General features: G+C 32.1%; 2 protein-coding genes across 4 annotated transcripts; both read right to left on the reverse strand.

Moving 5' to 3' along the window:
* Positions 1-412: 412 nt before the first annotated feature.
* LOC112281555 (uncharacterized) lies at positions 413-1699 on the reverse strand. Its single transcript, XM_024518211.3, has 3 exons — positions 1303-1699; positions 872-1186; positions 413-705 (listed from the first exon to the last, which is right to left on the reverse strand). Exons 1-3 carry the CDS (start codon positions 1549-1551, stop codon positions 562-564), a joined length of 708 nt encoding a protein of 235 aa, XP_024373979.1. The 5' UTR covers positions 1552-1699; the 3' UTR covers positions 413-561.
* Positions 1700-3461: 1762 nt separating this feature from the next.
* LOC112283717 (uncharacterized) lies at positions 3462-13065 on the reverse strand. 3 transcript variants are annotated; one of them, XR_016505389.1, is made up of 14 exons: positions 12184-13001; positions 11284-11332; positions 10704-10832; positions 10154-10455; positions 9684-9951; positions 9371-9559; positions 8985-9162; positions 8013-8692; positions 7134-7613; positions 6143-6709; positions 5327-5546; positions 4917-5167; positions 4308-4557; positions 3462-4132 (listed from the first exon to the last, which is right to left on the reverse strand). XR_016505389.1 is itself a non-coding variant. In XM_024522762.3 (14 exons), the coding sequence occupies exons 1-14, from the start codon at positions 12222-12224 to the stop codon at positions 4034-4036; spliced, it is 3720 nt and encodes a 1239-aa protein (XP_024378530.1). In that variant the 5' UTR covers positions 12225-13065; the 3' UTR covers positions 3462-4033. The 3 variants fall into 3 exon arrangements, 1 of the variants encoding a protein (XP_024378530.1); XR_016505388.1 differs by having other exon boundaries at positions 4308-4546; positions 12184-12824; XM_024522762.3 differs by having other exon boundaries at positions 4308-4574; positions 12184-13065.
* Positions 13066-23753: the final 10688 nt, after the last annotated feature.

Below are 23753 nucleotides of genomic sequence, written 5' to 3' on the forward strand. Positions count from 1 at the left end.
TGATGCAAGTAAGTCCAAAGTTGCAAAAGACCTCTCTAATCTATAGCCTTGAACCAAAATTCTCAATCTTGTACTAAAACCATTTTGTGACTCAAAGAGACACACAGCCTTATGTTCCAAAATAAGAGCACCAAGTTACAAAAATAAAAACCAAAAGAGTTGCCAACTAGGAAGACTCCATTGATCTCTGAAGAACTCCAATCAGTTGGCCAACTCCTTGTCTGGTTCACTTAGTGTTCAAAAAAATCTGTGTTGCCTACAATTTTGCCTCGGGTGCTTTCTCTTAGAAGTGGAAGTATGTGGGTACCAATTTGGGATGAAAGATATTATGATTCTTTAGGTTTCGAGATCTCTACCAATGGCTTACTTGAATCGAGTTACAAACACAGACTTCACAATTCTCGGAAGCATATCAAGAATTAGCTGGAGTATAAAATAAATGTGTGTAAAGGTCAATACACATTAGCAAATCTTCTACAGAAAAGGCTTTGCACCGTATGAAGTTTCACCTGGCAGCAAATGAAGGCCTGGGAAGGCTGATGTGAGTAATATTAAGATGAATTACTTTTCAGAGGATTTACTTATCCGGAGTTGAGAGTGATCAGGCGTATCACACTGCATGCTAGGTCTTTGATCTGACTGAAAAAACTTCTTCAGTGTGGCTACGTCTTTTTTACCAAGTGCAATACCATGCTCTTTTGCGATCTGCATAGTTGATAAATGATACCACAACAATGATCTTACAAGTACGAAATTTAGAGTAAACTCGATACCAGACATGATCGCAAGAATTCTGCCTGGCACATGCAAAATCCTTTTGAAAGTCAAGTTACTTGAGATAAATAGGTACCAACACTTTTGAGATCTTTACCTGCAGGGCTTTTGACACCGTGAATGTTTCTTTCTTTAGCGCTTCCATTCTTGCTACAAGCCAAGCTGTGGAATTCAGCGTGGGGCTTTGAAGTTTGACTCCTTGATCAATATCAGTCGACGACTTCTGAAAGCTCATGAACGCACTTGCAGAACTTGGTACATGGTTAACATCGAAACCGTCATCGCTTGGTTTTGACGAATTTGCCCTCGGCAGTCTACTGATATCATGAACAATTGCCCCAAGATTTGATAATGAAGAATAAGAAAGGTCCAAATCCCTCACGACCAGCGGTAGAAATCTTTTATCTTGAACCTGCATAAAAACCAGTGCAACAGCTGTAATTTATGAGCATACAAGTATATTTCTGTGATAATATAGTTTTTCATGACATTGTAACGTGATATGAAGTGGTCGATCTACCAACAAACCTGAAGTTTCTGCGCGGCCATAGCAACGAATTTCGAATTAGCTGTGGGAGAAGACTTTGCCCTTGCCAAAGAAATTCCTCCACTCTTCCTCGAATTAGCGGCACGTCCATGACCATGGTAGATTTTTTCGTTTGTGTTCAGCACAGAAACCCAATGCTGAGAACAGCACTGTCGGTGTCCATTATCCCGCTCTTGACCCGACTTCCGAAACCACGCGCCCTTCGTATCATCACGATACGGCGTTGTCATGGATACTGCTCTGCGTGTTTCCTTTAGGGCATCTTCAGATACGGTCTCCCCCTTCCCACAGTTGAGACCTGTACTGAACCGAGGCTTTCTTTGGAGATCTACAGATTCTAACCTGCAGTTTTATTTCAACGATGAATTAACTTGGCTGCGATTCTGTAGGTTGATAGCTTCTTCTCTCGGTTTGATTCCTTTGCACCCAGCACAGATTTCCTTCTTAATCTGCGGGATCCAAGTGCGCTTGCCCGTAATGAACCTCTGGAGGAGCTCCTCGTTTATGAACCATGGGGAGGCGCTTCTTTGCTCACGATCATGAGTTGGAGCCGACATCGAACTTTGATCATGACATTTCCCTAACACCCTTGGGGATGCGACTGACTTAAACTCAACATGTTTCTACCGTGATCATTTGAAAAACACTACACTCACCCCGACCTAAATTTTGTTCTGCCCCCACATTTTCTACTATTCTGTACACTCTTCTCATCAAAGCGTGAAGGGAAGCGTGGCACCCAACAGTGTACCCAGCACCGGAATGTGGAACATTCTGGTGATGCTTCTCTATCTCCCACTGAATCTGATGATTCGAACTCTCGCAAGATTTCTTGAAGTCGTGCTCATGTGGGGCACTCCAAGAACCTCACTCTTGCTCTCATCAGGGCCCTTAGCTCCTCTCATTCTTTCACTCTCTCTCTCTCTTGTACCCAATTTCTCCTCGAGGCACGAAGTCTCATCTCCTTCACTCGAAACAAAACCCAAAGCATCATAGTGCTTGCCCGGTCGCTGGTCGATGTCACTTTCTGTGGGTGGAGACTAGACTCGCTTGGAGCCAGCAACCGAAAGCATAAGAGAGACCAGAACCTGACGACGACGACGACGTCTTCGTTGTCATCTAATTACATCAAATTAAATGACTATATTAATGATAATGTAGGATAATATAACACACACACACACACACACACACATTCATTCATATATGATTGTGTGTATACATGTGTGTGTATATATATGTTATTTGAGTTTTTGAGTTATTTTGAATTTTTATGTAATGTTTGGTTTCTCAAAAATCAAGTTATCAGATAATTGCTGGGTACATTCCGTGTAACGGATTCTTCATTTATTAGTATGTTAAATTCTGGAATCAAATGGATTTGAGGACCTTTGTGTGTGTAAACTAGTAATAAACTCAACTAAAAACCTTGAATCCTTGTCATCGTTTGTTAGCGTGGGATTTGGTTGAGTGGATACAGCATTGTGTGAATTGTTTGAGAATCCACAAGATCCCAAATATGACATCAAATCCAAGGTTTGTAAACATGGGCAGTTGTGTGTTACATAGGATTGGATTTTGTCAACACGCCTTGAGGGTTACCATCGAAAAAGATTACTTTTAAAAGGCATCAATAGAATCAATTCTCCCATGTTGATAAGTCCTATATTAGAAAACCCAAAGAGAAGATGGACATTTTCGAAAAAATTCTTTGACAATGTTAGTGGCCAACCATGACACTCATTGTATTGAGACAACCATCAAATCACCTTCCATGGTTCCTATTTCTGTAAATTCTTACTTGATTTTTGTGTGCATGTATGTATGTGTAAATATGTAATTTTTAAATTTAATAATTAATAATATATAGATATACAAACAGCAAGTTAAAAACACATGAAACGTTAGAGAAGTTGCAATTTGATAGTTAAAAGTAACTTGAGGTAGTGTCATCAATAATCAAAAATCGTATCACACCAATAGATAAGCCATTCAATATTTTACTTCTGAACTAATACCTCAAGATAAAACAACACGATGTAGTGCACATTACTTGGACGTTGGGTTCATGAAAGAATTTTCTGTTAGGGCATTGAAGTGGTCGTGTCACTCGCGAGATCACATCAATGGAAGCAATATGCACTGTAAAGATGACAACGCATTTTTGTCAATTGAAATTCGCAAATGCACATTCCTAGCACTGCTCAAGTTACCTAGTTGTTGCTATAAATCCAAGACAACCAACACTATCATATACATCACCTACAACACCAATCTAAGGGTTTACAAACTACGCTATAATGTGGCGGCACATCTTCCCATGATTCTTGCACCGTACAATGATAAAATAAAAATCTGATCCGCTATCCACATGCTTTGTGGAAACCTTCTTCTACAGTATCATCATTTCTGAAGTACATCATTCATGAAAGGTGTCATCTTAACTACCTCTACCTTTGTGCCCCACATTTGCTGACCTATGATAGATCCAACAAGTGGATGCACACACGAGACTAAATCTAAAAAGTGCCTGAATATTGTTGGTAGAAATCACCTACCCTGTGAGCAGCAACACCACCCTGAACGTTTTCCTTTGCAAAAACTTATGTGAGCATTAGAACCACAACCTGCAGAGTATTGACAAAACACCCTGAATATTCTTACATAGTCTTGAAATGCACTTCAATTCCTTGTGCAGTTCGAATGCGAGCTTCACTCATACAGCAACTTGTTGACTTTAATTAACTGATCGATGCGCTTTCTACACTCTTTGCCGCTACCCCTCAAATGTTCTAAGACCTGATTTGCCATCTGTTGAAGCAAAAAATGCATCAATAATAAGCTTGTAGCTGTGGAGCACCAAAATACAGAAGTGCAACGGTACGAGTCGTTTTTACACACGAAACAGCTTTCATGAAGGAATTTGCAGCTCTTGAAATAGAAAAATTACTGATGTGAAACCTGGACACAATCATGTAGAACTCACCTTTTCGCAGCCCCCCACTGCCCTCAAGTGAATTAGCGCTACGATACTGTCATTGCTTGGAAAATTCCTTGAAAGTGGCGAATTTAAAACCAAACAATAAAAGAGAACTCCAACATGAAATTTTGCTAGGGCTAGGTCGTCGCTGGAATTTTCATGAATTATCTGGTGTAATTCAGGAAGGATGTCGCAGCTAAGAATCTTTTTGCACGCACGTTTACTTGTAGGATCAGCTCTGACCACTGATGTTTCACTACCCACAAACAAAGCCTTTAAAAACGTGTCAATACGTTATCGATGAAAAGCCAACTTTATCATAAAAAAAATTCTTCACATACTAGAGTTCTTAATTTTTTAACTTTTCTTTTTTAAATTGGAACCTCAAGATTTAGAACATGATCCAGTGCTCACAGCAAGAGGCAAAACTAATATATACAAAATGATGAGCAGGTGACTGATCTCAGCCATTCTAAGCCAATTGATAGGATCAAAATTTCATTCTTTTGCATGTTTAAGGGGAGGACTTGACGGTGTACAATGTTATACAAATAAATAACTAAATAAATAATAAGGGGGATTAAAAGAAAAGAGCATGGTATAAAGATAACTGACCAATATTGACTTTGAAATAATCAGGGCATCAGAAACATTTCCAGTGAAGGAGGTTTTCAACACCCCACATAAACATCCGATTCCATCGCTTTTAAGAAAATCCTTCTTCAGATCTACTGTCTCGATACATGTGTCAAGTGCTTGTACAGAAAGCGCCGTCACAATAGACGAGAATCTCTGGTGATTCTGTACAATGGATAACAATATATCCACAGCCCCGCTCTTACAGAGCTGATCCTGCCTTATAGGCCCTAAACGCAAGAGCAATAAATTAGTAAACGCACCAAGAAGAACAAAACCGCCTTCCTAAATCCTAGGAGTCTGATACTTCAAAAAGATGATTCCAAGTGCAATGCTCAAACTAAACTACCTCAAGTTTTACTTAAAGGGTTTGGAGGTTTGGGTATTACCATGACAGCTCAAATTTCTTATGAGAATGAGCAAATTCTTCATACTTTCAAATTCTGACCAATCATCACCGCGAGATTCTAGCTCCGTTTTTACCAAACCACAAAGCTGCTCGGCAATTCTTGTGGAAGCAAAAGCATAACCCATCCTTATCGAATAGTCGGAACTTTTACCGTCTTCAAAAACGCTGCTCATTTTCACCAGAATTTTTATCACCAGATCCTGCACGTTTGGCGATCAACATGCATTAAAAACTTTGCTCATTACTATGAATATCCTTGAAGTATCGACTCTTTGTATCTCGCATGCATCCACTTCTTCGGTCGACCTTGAACCAATTAGTGTTTTACTAAGGACTCCTAGTGCAATATGGAATTTGCCACCATTATTGCTCTTCTTTATTGTGCTTTCTACAACATATTAGTCAATTACCCTTTCAATGACTAGTTTAGGTGTGACGAACTGAACACGCTTCTCAAATCAACACTAAGAGTTGGACACTCCATATGAGATCCTATGATTGATAATGCAAAAAAGACAGGACCTACACACGTGAGCTGCGCTGAAATGCAGCTCATGTTTGCACACAAAGCAAGTGATTCACTAAAGAAACGTTTCAACCAGCAGACAGCATGGTACTGTAATAAGACAAACACTCCAGGCAGCCAAACATTGCAACAGAGAAATAAGCACATCCTAAATGGATTGATGGACGATGGGCTTTACGCGACAGGTAAATAATCCTCTTGTTATATTTTGAACCATCCCTCCCAAAGAACCTCTAAAGAAGCGTCTAGTATGCAGAGACAACTTCTCACCCGTATTGCACTGGCTTGTGTAAGATACTTGTGGAAACACTTGAAGACATTTTTTTTAAGTATCATTTCCTTCACTTCATCCTCGGTTGCAAGAACTTCAAGGGTTTCAAGAACCACGCCGACTTGGGATTGGTCATCCTGTCCAAGGTATTGGAGCAAATGACAACATACGAGTATCATTTCGTTACGTTTAATTGACGTACGTTCATCATTCCTGAGCCGGACATACACTTCTGCAATGGTAGTCGCAGTCGATCCTTTCCCATCAGGTTCGGGACAATGTTCCAGGAGAATCAACAATTTCGAGACGATATTCGGGCATTGACAAATCCACTCTAATCCCCCCGAAGAGCAAATCTGTTTCAAAATACGAGCAATTCCGGAGGGAGCAAATTTCGAATTGATGCTCTCCACTGCTTTTTCCACAAAACCAGAGGTCAATACATCCTTTCGAGAATTTTCATTGGTAACAAGATGCTCAAAACCTTTTACTGCTGTCAACTTCAATTTTTCATTGCGTAGTGCATCCAAAAGAAAGTTATGAGCACCAATCTTCGTTAAACTTTCCTGCAATCATCAAAAGCAACAATTATAACGTTTTCATTTGCAGATTGTTATAGAATGGACATCGTTCTCCAAGGAAAACCTGAAGAATGGATGTACTTTCGAAATATGATTTTAAGAACTGCAGTTGTGATTTCTAATATTATTGAAGCAAATTCTACATTTCAGGAAAAAAAACAAAAAAACAAAAAAACAAAAAGAAGAAGAAGAAGAAGAAGGAAGGAGTTCTGTTCAATGATGTCATGAGCGACTATGAATTGATTGAATTTCAATAATACCATGTGTATATATAATAACTTAAGGTCTTCGGACCCTCAAAATAATCAAAGAAAAGGCTCCTTCCTCTGATATCACAATGCTTGCAAATTACTGTTCTCACTTTATGTAATATAGAAATTAACGTGACTTTCACAAAGGCAAAGTGTACCTTATTAGCTGTCCCACTTTCGAGGATAAGAACCAAGGCATTAGTCAGCAACTCTTTCAAATCTTCCGTACCTCGCTGCTGAACCCATCCGATGAGGATCTTCAAATCAGCCACTTCAATACGAAGGCGGACAAATTCCTCATATTCGTCTGCTGCCATCTTGAGGATTGCAAAAGCAGCCTTTGCTACATCCTCTTGACTACCAGGTTTTTCCATGTTTTGTCTTAACCAACTCAGTGAAGCCTCCATCGCTCCCTCTGTCTGCACAAACGTGTCCGCCCTAACTACACCCTCTTTTACTGCCAAGAAGAGGAGACCAATGGCTGCATTTCTGGTTTCTTTTCTCCAACTTTGATCAAGAAACTTGAAGCAAATTTCAGGCAGCAGCATCTTATTCGGGATTGCAACACCTGGAGGTAACGCTTGCAAGGCAATCAGGGCATCCTGTTGACAATTCTCGTTTGTATCCTTCAACAACCCCTACAGTAATAGACTAAAACCAATTAGATCACCATTGCGATGAACAAGTAGGAACCAAACGAACAAGTTGACTCTAAGGGAGAGGGATTAAACATTGTTAACCATCGAATAATACAGTAATAACGTTTGGAAGGAAGAAGTCAATGTTTGATGCCCACTTAATTGCTCCTAGGTCACTACCAAAACACTTTCTGAGCAAACACATACCTGAATAGCTAAGGTTGGAAATGGAAATAAAAGTGGTACGAAAATGTTGAGCAATTGTTAATCATAAAAAGCAATCAGGAATTTTAAAAGAAAAGAAGAAAAAAAGAAAATCCAAAAACATGGCTGTGACTTGAAATGAGTGAACAAAATGTATTTCTTCAGTTTGAGCAAGTAATGCGAAGATGAACGAACCAAAAGCGCTTCAACAACTCCTTTCAATTGGATCTCAGTTAAGCCCTTTCGCGTAACTACGATCTTTCGTAACCCCGCCGCAACCTTCTCTTTATTCACTGGGGAGGTTGCCATCTTGCCCAATAATGTGATACCTTCAGCCAGTATATCTTGACTACTTGGAATATCAATTTGGCCGAAAAGTAGTAAGATCTCAACCCTGGATTCCACCGAAATTTTCAAATTTTGGTCGACTGCCATATTCCTGAGCTTTCCTTTCACTCTGACGTTTTGAGTAAACACGGTTTCAACCAATTTTTTCTGATGAGTTGCAAAGATACACAGCAACTCTACAAAAAGATTAAGGAGCTTTTCCAGATCCCTCACTGTCACAATTTCCTTCGCCTTAAGTTTCGACATCTCAGATACTGTCCTCTCCATCATTCTCATGATGCCCAAGAGTAAACTTTCTGTGATGTCCTCTTTGTACAACGTACAATGTTTCGTCATGATCCTTATAAATGCCGTCCTTCCAAGTATACTGGAAATGGACTCAAATTTATTAGTCGTCATCAGGTCCAACATTTTCTTTCGAACTATGGGGTACACCGAATCAATAGGTATGACCTGGTCAATCACCAGGACCTTCAACTTTTCAAGCGAATCATTCACCAAGTTTTCTAAGTCCGACCTCTCGAGCCCTTCAAGACAACGAATTGATGGTCAGCACTTCGAAACGAATTGAACATGACTTGCATCTCATGCCAGAACAGCACGTGAGATTCTTGCACTGGTAGCATAGAACAAAAATTAGCCTTTCAACAAAATACTATGCTAAGTACCCAACAATTCCACCAGTATCCACTTCTTATTGGTCCAACGAACCAGGCACTCAACTAAAGTTCCATTACCTTGCTGTAGCATGTGCGAGCAAGATTCTTCTGTGCAGAGAATCAAAGCGACATAGAGGATTATGAGTTTGGAAATGCTTACCTTCTTGCAACAACGTCACCAAAGATATTGCAATGTTTTCAATTTTGGAGTATTCGTGGCTCGTTGAATCTACTTTTGTTAGGCGTGCTAACCCTTGGAGACGCACACTGTCTGCTCGATCCGACAACTCAACTAGTGCCTTAACAATATGATACCTGGTCCGTACTGTGTGCCATATCTGAAACATTTTTCATAACAATTGTAAATTTTGACATCCAAAAATGCCTTCCCTAAATGACTTGCGCAACACGTCAGGGACAAAACTTAGTACTCACACGTGCATACTAACGTGTCAGTAAAGAATCAATTGAAGAAGCAGGCAGGTATTTATAAGTGCAGAATTTGTAAATCACCATAGCATCATAACACTAGAGGGTCTACAATACCTCGTTGTTTGTCAACATATTAACAACAGTCTCCGCAGCATGAAGAGCTGCGGGATCCTTTTTCTGTTCCATTATCTTCATGAGGACGTCCAAATGATCAGCGACTGCTTCAAAGATCTCTGTTTTATCTCTTTCAGGTACGTCCGCATCACCATTCGTAAAGCTTGTAACCGCCTTCAACAACTCCAACTGCACGAGAATAAACCCGAGTATCGTACAATGCCATTGCCCAACAAAAATCAACAGAATGCGTTTCAAATACTAGTTAAACCGGAATGAATAAATAAATAAATAAAATGCCAGTGGTACTTACCGCTCGATTAGTGCACTCCATCGTCCCTGTTAACTCTACAGCTTTAGGTATAGCTCCTGCTTTGAACACTTCATACTTACCACCCGGAACGTTTGTGATCCCGACGAGATCACGTAATCCTCTCAATACTTTAGGGGCCTGTAGCGAAAGGAGTTTAACCCTATCTTTTACTGCTACACTCAAAGGTTGATCAATCAATTCATCCGAGATACTACTTGATTCTCCAACACTTGATTCTACTTCGTCAGATGGCCCCGCATCTACAGGACTACACAACGAAGAGTTCATCAAAATTTTGTTTTGCAAATTTCGATCAAACATGTATTTAATTGTATTTGTAGTTCGCGCAAACAAAACACGGCAACGTCCCACTCCACATGCTTAGTCTGAAACCTAGTAACAATCTCCATTGACATTTTTGTTTGAGTTCGTCCATACATTTTATGAGGGTGAAAGGATAAGCGGGGTACCTGGGTGCCATCCCATTGAAATCAACACGCACTACGACGTGTTCGGTGTCCGTATTCTGTGTAACAGGATAAGATGTACTCCCACCTGTAAATCGATGCATGATGCAAGCCTTACACAATAACTCCCCACTATCAGTTACCTCGAGTTTTGCCATGGGATGAGATTTGCAAATCCCACAATCCAAATGTTTCAAATATTTGACCAGGACAAAAATCTTCTCTTCAAGCTTTGTGAGTTTCAGGACAAGCTGCTCCAGTAGCTCGGTATCCAGTCCTTGCTCATGAACGATGTCTTCATTTTCCTGTATTTCCAGAAAAAAGAAACATTTTTGGTCCAATGTAGTTGCTAAAAAAACCAATAAACATCCCCCAAAAGTATCCAATACCCTCGCTGGAGACTTTTAGCTATGACCTGATCAGCTAAATGGGAATGAAGAGGTATGAAACTGTTCTTCTCTGCAAATTATGATTGCTTTGACATTCAAAACTGTCTAATGATACCCGCGGACATGTTAGTGCTAGAGCATCCATTCAAGAATTAAATACACACCTCCAATGCTTGCTCACTGACGTCGCTCTCGGGGAGAGGAATTTTGGCAACCCAAGTGCCAGCAGAAACTCTTGGTTCTGAATCTAACGAGTCTGACAGCGGATGATAATGACGAAGAAAATACAACAACTGTTTTTCAGGCCACATTTTGTCGTAAGTACACCTAACTAACTTGGTCCTCTACAAATCGAAACAATTCATTGTCACAAAAATCAACAAGTTCTTTTAAAATATTAACCTCCACTGCACATACGTGTATACCCCATTCACTACAGTCACATTATGCCAGCTCCTTCCGCAGGTTTCATAACAACTAGTGCAAGTTCTACATGCAAACGTGAGTATAATAATGTAACAGAAGCAGTGTAAAGACATCTTGTATCGTAAAAAACTCCTGGACACTTGTAAACTTTTGATTCCTCCAGGACAACAAACTGTATTGTAAACAGGAAGTTAAAAAAAGGCTGTAGTGAAACCGCATTAAAACCGACTCTCGATAAGTATAAACATTCTGAGTGCTTTTACATTAATCTAGGAAAGTCTTACACTCAATGGCCAAACAGCAAATGTAGAAACATACCCGCTCTTTGATATGTACTGACCGCACAATCATTCTTATTCGTTTGTTTCTGCAAAAATGGCATGAGAACATCATTTATCAACATTGTTCAATCCACTTTGTAAAGCCATTAATTTGAGCTCAAAATCCAAAACCCACAGTTAGGTACCAGTCACAGTCTTGGATGTACGTAAATAGACCAAGGGAAATACAGCTAATTAGGTTAAATGAAGCACTACTATATCCGTGCATAGACCCGTACAGACTAAGCACAATTCGTTCGCTTAGACGAGGATACGAAACTGAGGAAGGAAGTATACAAGCTTGAGAGTGAGAAAAGACAAACGAATCACCAGTTAACATCGTTGACATTGTCCTACAGGGCAAGAGTGAGCAGAATCTTGAAGAGTAGCATCTAAAATAACAAATGATAAGGTGGTTGATGGCAAAACGTGACTCAGTTGAACAATACTTGCAAACAGAACAAACTACCAAAAGATAGACGCTTATCATGAAGGCCATTTCCTCCAAACCATGTAATCGAATCTACAAAGCTACAGTTACAACATTACGTGTCTTATTTCTAAGTTTGAGGCTTTTGGGAGAATCAACTTCTAACATTTCGTCCCCCCTTCTACATCTGTCACCATTATTATGAAAGCTCAAACATCCGCTACACTGCCTCGGGTAAAGACTCTAACAGCCACACTTCACCGATGTAATTCAAGCTCGCAAGCACGGATTTGCCACACGAAGTTTTGAAGTGCATAGGATTGTCCATTCCTAAAATTCTCGTAGACATCGAGCAATCTACAATTCAATTTAAAGATTCGAAAACCCCCGATCATCTACATCTCCGCAAACCACAAAACCTAACGAAAAAACTACTAGCAGAAGACCCATTGCATCTATATCACTTACAGGATATTCTTCGACGGCACACGATTCAACTTCTCCGCCATGTCTGCGCAGCCCCAAAACCAGACTTCTCAGGCCTGTGCAGCGCCCCTCGTAGGTGGCTGTGCACTTCTCCCAAGCCCCGACGACGCAACCGCAACCACTAACAACGAAATCCTCCACTTTGCTGGAAGTTTTTCGCAGAAGGGGAAGAACTTCAGAGATCACATCCAGTGAAACAGTCAATCTTCGCACCTCATCGCCATCGCAGTCCCTACCGACACGACCCGCTACACTACAACAAAATGGCCGAGCTAATTCCACCGCACGGTCGTGTCAGGAGAATCTAATGCATTTTCAATTTTACGGTAGTATCGCTGCTTTAACCCTCCCCAAAACTGTTCCAGTTTAAGCTTGGCAAGGCACAAGTACTTAAACCCTGAACTGTAGTTCGTTGGTTTAATACTTGATTAGTTCCACAACGATAATAGTGATGTCGTTGGATGGTGCAAGAGGGGCCACATCAGACTACTCGAACGACGCCAAAAGCCGCACGGATTCGAGGAGAGCAACTTTCAATCCATCGGGATGTTTTCAGAGCTGCTTTCCAGTCCACAGTGCTCCACGAAGTATTGCCTCTGCACTTCGACACATTTGAAATAGTCATTCGAAATTTGTCGGTAGACGACACCAGGCGTTGAAGAAGTAGCCACTAGGGTTTCAGTGAATACGATATGATCCACGTTAGCGTTTAGCCAGTGCCAACTAGTAATCAAACTCTGAGTAGGGAGACATGAAACTTTCATTCTCCTCGATCCCAAACAACATCGTAAAGGTAGGAAGATCAGCATGATATTCTTCTGAAAGTGCCGACGAAGCATTCCGCCACACATATCCTTCACTGTAGAAATTGTTCAATTGTTAATGTAAGCTCCAGTCACCACTTGCAGCGCAACAAATCGTCCTATCACACACACGCAAGCGCTCTGATCGTCCCAGGGTTATTACAAGAGGATTAACACATGGCCTATGGATAACTGCCGACTCGTGGTTACTTAACCATTTCCTAGTATGAGGCTAAGTGACTGACTACAGAGTCAAAAGCAGATTACTCTCCGTCTCAACGACGCATGTAAAAACAACGTCTAATCAACAGTGAAATACAATTTTCTTACTGCCCTGGGGGCTGGGGATGGACCACTTGGGAGGACATGCATTGACTTGACTTTATGGATTGTTTTTTTGCCAGCAATAGAAGCGTCCAGATTGTTCCAGATGCGAAGAAGATGCTCAAAGCCCTAATGTACATCAACGGCACACCACCAACTCACTCCTATTATCATAATACGAATAATGGAACTGGCTCTCTCTGTCCCCGAAAGCATACAACAAAGTAGCTGGCCCCGCGATGGTTACGCGCTTTCTCTCTTCACAGAGTGGATGAACGGACGCAGGGGATGGAACTGTCTATACGGATGAACAGACTCTGGGGATGGAACTGTCTATACGGATGAACAGACGCGGGGGATGGAGCTGTATCTGAGGATGAACATGAGTGATAAATTAGTATTATTATTATAATAAGTGATAAAATATTATTATTTTTAAATCATTGGCATCACCCTTCTAAAATAAGCATGTATGCACAACCACCACTCTTCTAGAATTTATTCTAATCGGAATTGATCGGAAACAACACCAAATTAATGAGAATTTTTTGCTATCATGAAAACCTTGTTCTATTTTTATATTTGTCGAAAAAGTATATATATGTATATATATATATATATATATATATATATATATATATTAATAATTATTATCATTGAGTTATTTTGTATTCTTATGATTGCCTCTAAATCCGCAGGATGGGTAGCTTTGGCTCTTTGGTTTACAAGATAAATCTGTGTTTATATATTTTTTTTCTTTTTAAAATTTCATGATATCAATTACATGGCATCCTAAAAGTGTGGATTGATGACATTTCTCTCTTTCTATGTGAAAAAAGAAAGAAAGAAAAGAGAAAGATTGGTGATTGTGTGTCAAAATATATGTTGATAAAGTGTGTCATGTTTTTGCTCCTATTTTACACTGTTGTATGTATGTATGTATGTATGTATGTATGCGAACTCTAGTTGGTATTTACGAAGGTGTAAATGTGTGAAATTTCAAAATAAATTCGTTGAGTTTCCACTTCTAATTATAGGTGTTTATGTATCTGGTACCTCCTATAATTAATTCTCTATGCATTATTTATAATGATTGTATGATCATGAGTTATATGGTAAAATCGCTTGCAGTATATGCTCCTAATTGTCTTGTGATATATTTTGATTGTATACAAATATTTTCTTATTGATGTTTTAATAATTCTTTCACTATTCAATTAAACTACTCTGAGATAGAGTATAATTTATCATTTAAGGTTTGATGTAAGTCTTTACTTTCTTAAATGAATATTAATTTGATTCTGTATATATATTTAAAGTTGAAATTTTCCATTTAATTATTATTAGCAATTTGTAATTGAGAAGTATTATTTGATTGCTACATTTATTTGATAAAAATCGAATTGAATTTCAAATGTTCATAGTCATGTATTGCATTGTATGCCAAAAAAATCTATTTCATATCTCACATATACTTATATAGAAACTGTGTATTTTAATAAAAGAAACAAATATTTTATATTTCATTTCTTTCAAATTCAGAAATTGTATGAATTATTAGAAGCATATTGTAGTCTCATTTCAAAAAACAAATTTCCTTTCAAGTGCACTTTCTTCTTTCATGCTTTCTATAACATTTTTATTATGCAAAAAATTTACTGCATTACTGAAATCCTTCGTTTTCTTTTTTATATTTGTATGCATCCAAGTTTTAAAATAAGATTGTGTGCCTAGGTTATTGCAATTTCTGTGTGACTTGTATAAAATAAAATTAAAAAAAGAATAGGAGTAACACTTAATTGTTCCATTACTTCAGTGTGGTTACAGATAAATATAATTCATTTTAAAAAGTATATTCTCAAACCATATATATATATATATATATATATATGTAAAAGCATTACTATTTATATAAAAATTAATTATAGAATAAAATCTCTCATACAATATTTTGATAAATAAATTATTTGGATGGTAGTATATATGTTTAAAATATGTTATAACCCTACATATTTTATTTTACTTTGATAATTTATACTATAAATTTATGAAACGATTAAATAATAATAATAATATTATTATTATTATTATTATTATTAATTTATAAAATATAAATATAATAAACTAGTTGGATATTAATATTTAAATTTTTTATTATTAATTAATAAGCCATGGTTCTCAAAAAGCATTATACTACTTGAAGTCTTAGTAATTTTTACATAAATAATATTTACAAGTAAAATAAATTGAAAATAAGCTGGAAAATTCACAAAAATATTACCTTTAAAAAATTATAACATCCATCAAAATATTTAAGAATATTTGCAAATTTTTAGTAGTTAATGAAATCATGAGTTTAGATTTCTAAAAATTACATATATATATATATATATATATATATATATATAAGTTTAGAAATTGAATCTTTATTTTTTCATTTGATTAAAACCTAGTTGATAGCTATTTTTTGATATCGCCAAATATAATTAATCAAAAATATCATAATAAAATCACTGTTCTATTATTTTAATACCTATTTGAATTCTTTTATAAAGAAAAATTGACTGTATACTTATCTTTTTTATGAGTATTTAACAGATATAATTGATAGAAGAAAGATTTAATTTATTTTTTCATAAAAACTATCATTGCAAAATTGTCCTAATTCGATGATTCCTTGTTGTATACAAAATTAATTTGGTTTAAAGATATAAGATATTATAATTAATAAATACTAAATCAAGAATTTATTTCATATTTTAAAATTAATATAAATGTAAAAAAGTTTTTTAAAGAAATTATTTACATCTATTGATTACGTTTATATCAAGGACCATAATTCATTACCAAAAAACAAGTGACTTAGTTTTTTTTTATTATAATAAAATATGAAAATAATTTTATTATATATATATATATATATATATATATATATATTAAACCATTGATTTATAATTGGTAAAGGTGTAAAATTAACCTAATATTTTATTATAACGACAAAGGTTAAATTGTTGATTGACGGATTAGTTTTCTAAAGATTGTACAAAACATGAATATTGAATATGTTGGACCATATTTATAAAAAAAAAATCTAATAAATTGATTTGGATTTAATTTTTTATCTAATAAATAACTGAGAAGGTATTGCAATTCGTATTATGATCAAAGTACTTGGCACATAGTTTTTCTTCAAAACAATACAAGGTAACAATACTTAAAACCTTAAAATTTTCAAAAAATATTAAATTTAAAAATTGTTTTTAATGCCACTAAAAAAAACAAAAGGAACTAAATCTTTTCTCTCTCTCTCTCTATCTTTTTGTTTTTTTGTTTTTTTTTTTTTTTTTTGATTAAAAGAAAGAAGTAGGAATATTGTAGAATTTAAAGTGTATACTAGCTAACTGTTTTATTAGCTTCTATATAGATAAAATGTTTAATCACTTCATTTAAGTTATGTTTGACTGACATGTTGAATTGATTTAAGTACTGAATTTTCTTAGAATTTATATAAAACCAAATATCAAATAATAGATTTTTATGTTAAAATTTCATACTCATTTAAAAAATATTTAAATACATATATAAAATTGTTTAGTTTACCAATTTACATAGAATAGATGTGTATCAAAATAATTCTATCATATATAATTGAGTGTATTAAGAAATTTATAGTTTTGTATTTTTACACTAAGTTCAACAAATAATTTTGAAGATACATGAATTCTATAACTTATAACTCATATATACTATTATTAGCATGGAAATTTGTATTCCTTAAAATATAATATTAGACTAAATATTTTAAAAATTTATATAATATAAATTTTTATGTTTGATTGTTTTACATATATAGTTTAAAATTTATGAAGTGATTATAGTATCTTTATCATATGTATCTTAAATCTTAATATATAATATCATAGTAATATACTTTTTTTGGTATGCCATTTAATAGTTATTCCACAATTTTATTCTGGAACTTTTTTAGCCATCTTTGACCTATTTTATTTCTAAAAAAATCAACTGAAATTTTTATTTGTTTATTTAAGGCTTTTCTTATGTCTTTTTATATAATATATAAGTATTTTTTTAATACAAATAAATATAAAATATTTTTCGTGATTATAAATTTAAATATATTTTAGAATAATAAGGATATTCTATTAGTCTAAGTCACTTTAAATCAAAAACATATTTCTCAAAAATCTGTGTTGTCTTAGCCATTTAATTTTGTTTGAAAATATGCTATGATTTTTGGTATTATCAAAATGAATTTTAAGAACCTTAACAACATAAATTTAACACTATTTTTTAAAAATAAATAGATAGGTCAGTTCTATATATACTTTGTCTATAAAAATTCAAAATAACATAAGTAAAAGTTTTTTAGTTGTAAAAATATAAACATCATCGTGGACTAAAATACCATAGATTTTTTCTCCTCTTGAAACATGAATTGAAATACTAAGTGCCAAATTACTAAACTGGGTATTTTCTTTATTTTTATTTAAAGTATGAAGTACTTACATTTCTAGGTTTTTAAAAAAGTAAGAAAAATCTTTTACTTTTTTTTAAAGTTCTTGAAAAAAATATTTTATAATATTTCATTATAGGTGATGGTTTTTTATCTTTTAATTATATTTGAACCACCTTTATTTTGTAAGAAGTTATTCTTGTTATGTATATTTTTTTAATTTCATGTTTTTGGATACAAATTGGTCAGAACCAATAAAGATTTATTTATTTATTGCTTACATGAGGTCAAATTCATACAATACTCCTCTAATATTAAGAGATCTCATAAATATATTAATATTTTTTTTGAATTTACGTTTCCAAATATAGGATTTTTTTTGTGAATCTAAGTTTCCAAAAATAAATTAATATGTATATCAATTATATCTAATTTAAGAACCTATCACAACTATCTATTCTAATGTTGATAATTTGAATAAAATTTTAAATACATTTTTTAACTAATTTCTGACAATGTTTATCCTATTATTGATTAGCTTTTAGAACAAAAATTTAACTCATGATAAGCATCATAAATTCATTTTAAATTAAAATGTCGTTTTCTAAATGTATTTCTTATTCTTATGAAAAGTTATAATAAACTAAAATTTTAAACATTATATTTATCAAATTTATAGTTTTATATAATCTATTTAGTAAGTAGTACTTGCATAGCTTATTGAAAACAAACGAGTTTTAAACTTCTTATTTTCCTTAATCTTACCATTTATTTTAAACAAAAATTTGGTAGAATATCTAAAATTAATTATTTTCTTGTTTAAAACATAAAACCATGGATTTATTATTGCATGTGGCCATAATTGATTCAACCTAAAAATATATAAATTTTATTAAATAAATAAATAAATAAATAAAAACTTAATTTATTTTGGTATTATGTTTACTTATAAATTGGTCTACAATGGATTTTAAAGCATAGGAGAAGAATTTATAAATCTAAGATATTCATCTTCTTAAATCTAAATCCATATAAATTGATTTATTAATTTAACTTCTATATTACATTAAAGTTTCTAATTACTTTTTATTAATACCTTATTTATTCCTAAAACCATTCTTATCCAAAATCTAAAAAAATTTAAACACAAAAATTTATGATTATTTTTTAATTTATAATATGAAAGTTAAGTTACTTTTTTAAAAATATTAATGCTATCTAAATACACAGATTAATAACAATAACAATAATAATAATATCTTCAAGAAAAAAAATTACAAAATATTTCTACATAAAAATTAGTAATATAAGTGTTCTTGTATTTACAATAGAATATCCCTTAAATACAATACTTGATTTAAGATTATTTTTGGTTTATTTCTATTTAAAAGTAGACATTGGAATTTGAGTTTTTTCTTCTTATTATGATCTTTAACCCTTTTTTTCCACTATCAGTTAATAATAAAAATTTAAATAATATAAAAAAATTAATCTAAGACAAAAACAAATAATTAAGAATGGATAGACAGGTATAAATCAATTCCTAAAAATAAGTTTCAAGTGTTTATTTTATTTTTTATTTTATTTACAATAATTAAGAGAAAAAACTAAAAGAGATATTTCTATTCAATTTAAATATTTAAATTTTGGGATTTGAACTATAAATTATAAACAATACAACTTCAATTGCAATAACTTTAAGAAATTTCGTAGTGAGAAATCTTATAATTCAAAATATGTATATTGTGTACATGTTTTTTTCTATATTTCAAAATAGTATTTTAATTTAATCAATTTTTTGAGTTATTTATTTTTAGAAATAAATTAACTAAAGAGTCCTTTCATATACAAGTTTTATTTTTGAATTAATTCTGAAACTTCTAATACAATACCCTAAGAAAGATTATTTTTAAAAACATATTTTTTTAGAGAATCAAACATTTTCTAATCGTTTTGTAAAAAAAAAAAAAAAAAAAAAAAAAAAAAAAAAACTTATATAGAGTATACCTTACTAAAATAAAGAAATTACTTCCAAAATAGTTTACCTTATTATTATTATTATTATTATTATTATTTTCCCAAAAAATCCCAGCACCAAAAACTTTGAAGACAAATAAGATTAAAAACGCCATCATTAAGGCAAGCAAAGCAATAGCTTCTGTTCAAGCGAAATCTAAAATGACCTAACAAAATAATTGCTTAGCCAAGATGGATTTTGTGCAACAGAATGAGGTTGGAGAGGGGGTTATTTTCAAATAGCCCTTCACAGCAATAAGAAGGTACCCATGATGCACACCCCCCCCCAGATATATAATTATTTTGAAACCATTTTAAGTAAAAACTGGTCCGAATAAAAGACAATTCGATTTTTCTAAACATTACTTGGATATAATGTTCTATAAAAAAAATGTCATATTGTATAAATAAAAAAACAAAAAAAAAATCTTTAAATGAAGAATTTATGCAGAATTTTAGTTTTTTAATATATTTTAGACTTTAATTTTTTTATTTCAAATTTTTTAAATTGATATTTAAAAATCAATATGTCAAATATTTATTGCAAGATTATCAATTTCTTCAAAAATAAGGTATAAAGTGTAGACGTTAAACATGATAAAAAATATCAGTACTTTAACATATGTATATATATATATATATATATATATAATTACTCTACTGATAAAAAGAGATTTGTGTAATTGTCTTAATAATATTTGATGGTTGAAATAAAATCTATTAAATTTCTTATATGAATTGAAACTTTTCATAATATAGAACTGTAAGTAGAAATCTAGAATACTAACAATTGTTGTTGTGATTTTGTTTTTCTTTAGTTTTATGAAGTTGATCATGCAAGCAGGATTGTTATTTGAAAACAAAGCTAAAAACATCTAAAAGTAAGGTAAATAAATAAATAATAAATAAATTATTATATATATATATATATATATACATATATATATAAAGATCTAAATCAATATCAATCTTTTATGAGCAATCAAAGATGTAAAATTGCCTAATTCATTCGGCAATAATATTAAGCTTGAACATCCTTATATATCAAGTGTAGTCATAGAAGTAAAAATTCCTAATTTATTTGACAATACTGTTAAGCTTAGAGACCTACACGTTCTTATTAAAATAAAATATATAAATTTGTAAAATTCATTTGGCATTAATGTCAAGCTAGAGCACTTGCTTATATCTAAGGTAGTCAAAGATGTAAGATTGAAAATTTTCTTTTGAAAATAAAGAGAAGTTGGAACACTTTCAAATTCAAAATAAAGTCAAAGATGTGAAGTTGCTTAACTTATTTAACAATGATATTAAGCTTAATCACTTTTTTATATTAAAAATAGTGAAAGATATAAAGTTGCTCAATTTATTTGGCAATAATTTCAAGGTTAAATATTCATCTATAACTAAAGTAGTCTAAAAGAGAAGACTTCCAACTGATGTTAAGAATGATTCCAATTTCTTATAAAACTTTATACTAAGTATTTTTAAAGAAGTGATGTTTTCTATTTTAATTAGTAATATCATTAAGTTTGAACATACTTTGAAATCAAGTTCTGAAATTGTAGCAATTTCAAAGAAAAGTTTTAGAAATTCTTTGAAAAAAGCATAATTTCTCAATTTTAAGAAATTTGAGTTTTAAACTTATTTAAAACATCTTTCTTATGTAGTATTTACAATAATTTGTGATTTTTTTTTTATAGTTTTTATCCAAGTGATATGTCTAATTGAAAATAATAATTATAATAATAATAAAAAAATAAAAATATCTTAAGTATTTTTATAAAAATATCTTAAGTATTTTTATAAAAATATTTTATACAAGTATAATAATATTTCATCTTAAAAATAAAAGTTTTTTTAAAACAAGACTTCTTACTTTACTAAAGATGTTGTTCTTTAGAATTTTAAAATATAATCCCTGTAGCTATAAACCAATGGAATTAAATATACAAAAATATTAAAAAGTTTACATATATTTAGAATATATATATATATATATATATAATACAATATTAATTTATTTAAATAAAAAATCTATATCAATACATATCTAAAAAAAATACAATAGAAAAGTAGATGATATAAAAATAAATAACTTCAACCTTTAAATGTTGATTTTTTATTATAATAAATTATACACATCCTGTTAAGATAATAGTTCAGTAAATCACATTTTTTTGATAATCTATAAAATAGATTTGCATTCCAATTCTATATTTATGTATATTTATACTTTATTTTAGTTCCAAAAATATTTCTATCTATATCTTGTAACTAATCATTTTTTCTTATATTTTTGTCTTCATCATTTTTTACCAAAAAGTAGTAAATTAATATAGCTAATATAAATTCTACATCTTATTTCAATATTTTTTTGACTATTGGCCCATGATTGCAATATTCTTTTCTTTGACATGCCTTATAAACATACATCATTTCAAAAAGCAACATATGTCCAAAAACATATTTTTTTCCTTTAGTTTTCTATGTGTCAAAACTCACTTTTAATATGTTCCAAATCTTGTAGTCACTATTTTTTTCATCTTAATCCAACTTACTTTTCCTTTTTAACCTTTGTAAAACTCCCTCCCAACATCCCAGTCTCTTTTTTTCTTCCAAAAATATTCCTCTAATTTTACAACTCATCAATAGACTATTGCATGCTCTTACAATTTTTTGCCAATTTTAAGAAGTTTTTCACACAAATGTTTTTGGTGCCTACAAGAATGAGTGTTAAAAAAATTAAACTTGCTTCTTGATATAAATTTTTTATATTTATTTTATAAATTCCTTTACAATAATACTCTATTGCTTTGAATTTAATTTTTTTGCAATCAATGTGCTATTGTTGTTAGCAAATATATTATCTATAGACACAACTTTAATTTGATTTTGATCCATTATATTGTAAAAGACCAAGATGATTATGTTTTTATATTAAGAATGATTTTAAAATTTTTTAAGCTTTTTTACATCTTTTGGTTTTGATTTGACTTTAAATTATTTAAAATTATTATAAGAAGTTGTATATCTATCACCATCCCTTTCAATGTACTCAACAGAGTAAGACACATCATACATGTATTTTATATCATTTAATATATATATTCTATCCTATTATACCATTTAATATACCTATTCTATCCATTCCAAAAAGATACGATTCTTTCTTTTATCTTAATAATCCATCTTACTATCACTAAAATATAGAAAATATTTACAAATATAAAATCTAAGTAATCAAACTAATTTTGCATGTATTCATTATAATATTTTGTATAAATATTAATATTATAAATTTATTATGTATTTATTAAATTTATAAATTTGAATTTTTAATATTCTTTGATGTTTCAAAATATCGTATATTTTTTGCACTAATTTTAACTGAAAATTTATTTTTTAATAATTTCAATATATTATAAAAAATTCAAACTTTCTTTGATGCAAAAGATTCAAACTCTAACATTCTTAGATATGATTATTCAGGTCATTAAAATTTAAAAGTAAGCTTGGTCTTTTATCTTTTTTAATTCTTTTTAATATCTCTTTTATTGCAAAAAATTATCAAATGAATAATTTTTTGGAAAAATCTTAAAACATACAATTACAAATGTTTAAACATCATTTTCATAAAGAGCACATTGTCATCGTTTGAAATTGGGTTTGAAATACCTTGAGAGCCATATATGCAATATAACTATGAATATATTTATCCTTTCTAATTTTTGGATTGCCTCTAATTTTAATCTTAGATATTTCAAAATAACTTATTTGTACAATAATATGTCAAATAACATAATATATAATTCTTTGTCTCTATAATATTAACTAAAATATTGTTAAGCTTTATATCACAATGTGCATTGTGCATGTCATCGAAGTAATATATATTTTTAAAAAAAATTGATTCATAAGACTAATTAAAAAGA

Source organism: Physcomitrium patens, chromosome 1, assembly GCF_059467195.1.
Source record: "Physcomitrium patens ecotype Gransden chromosome 1, ASM5946719v1, whole genome shotgun sequence".
Taxonomy (NCBI): Eukaryota; Viridiplantae; Streptophyta; class Bryopsida; order Funariales; family Funariaceae; genus Physcomitrium; species Physcomitrium patens.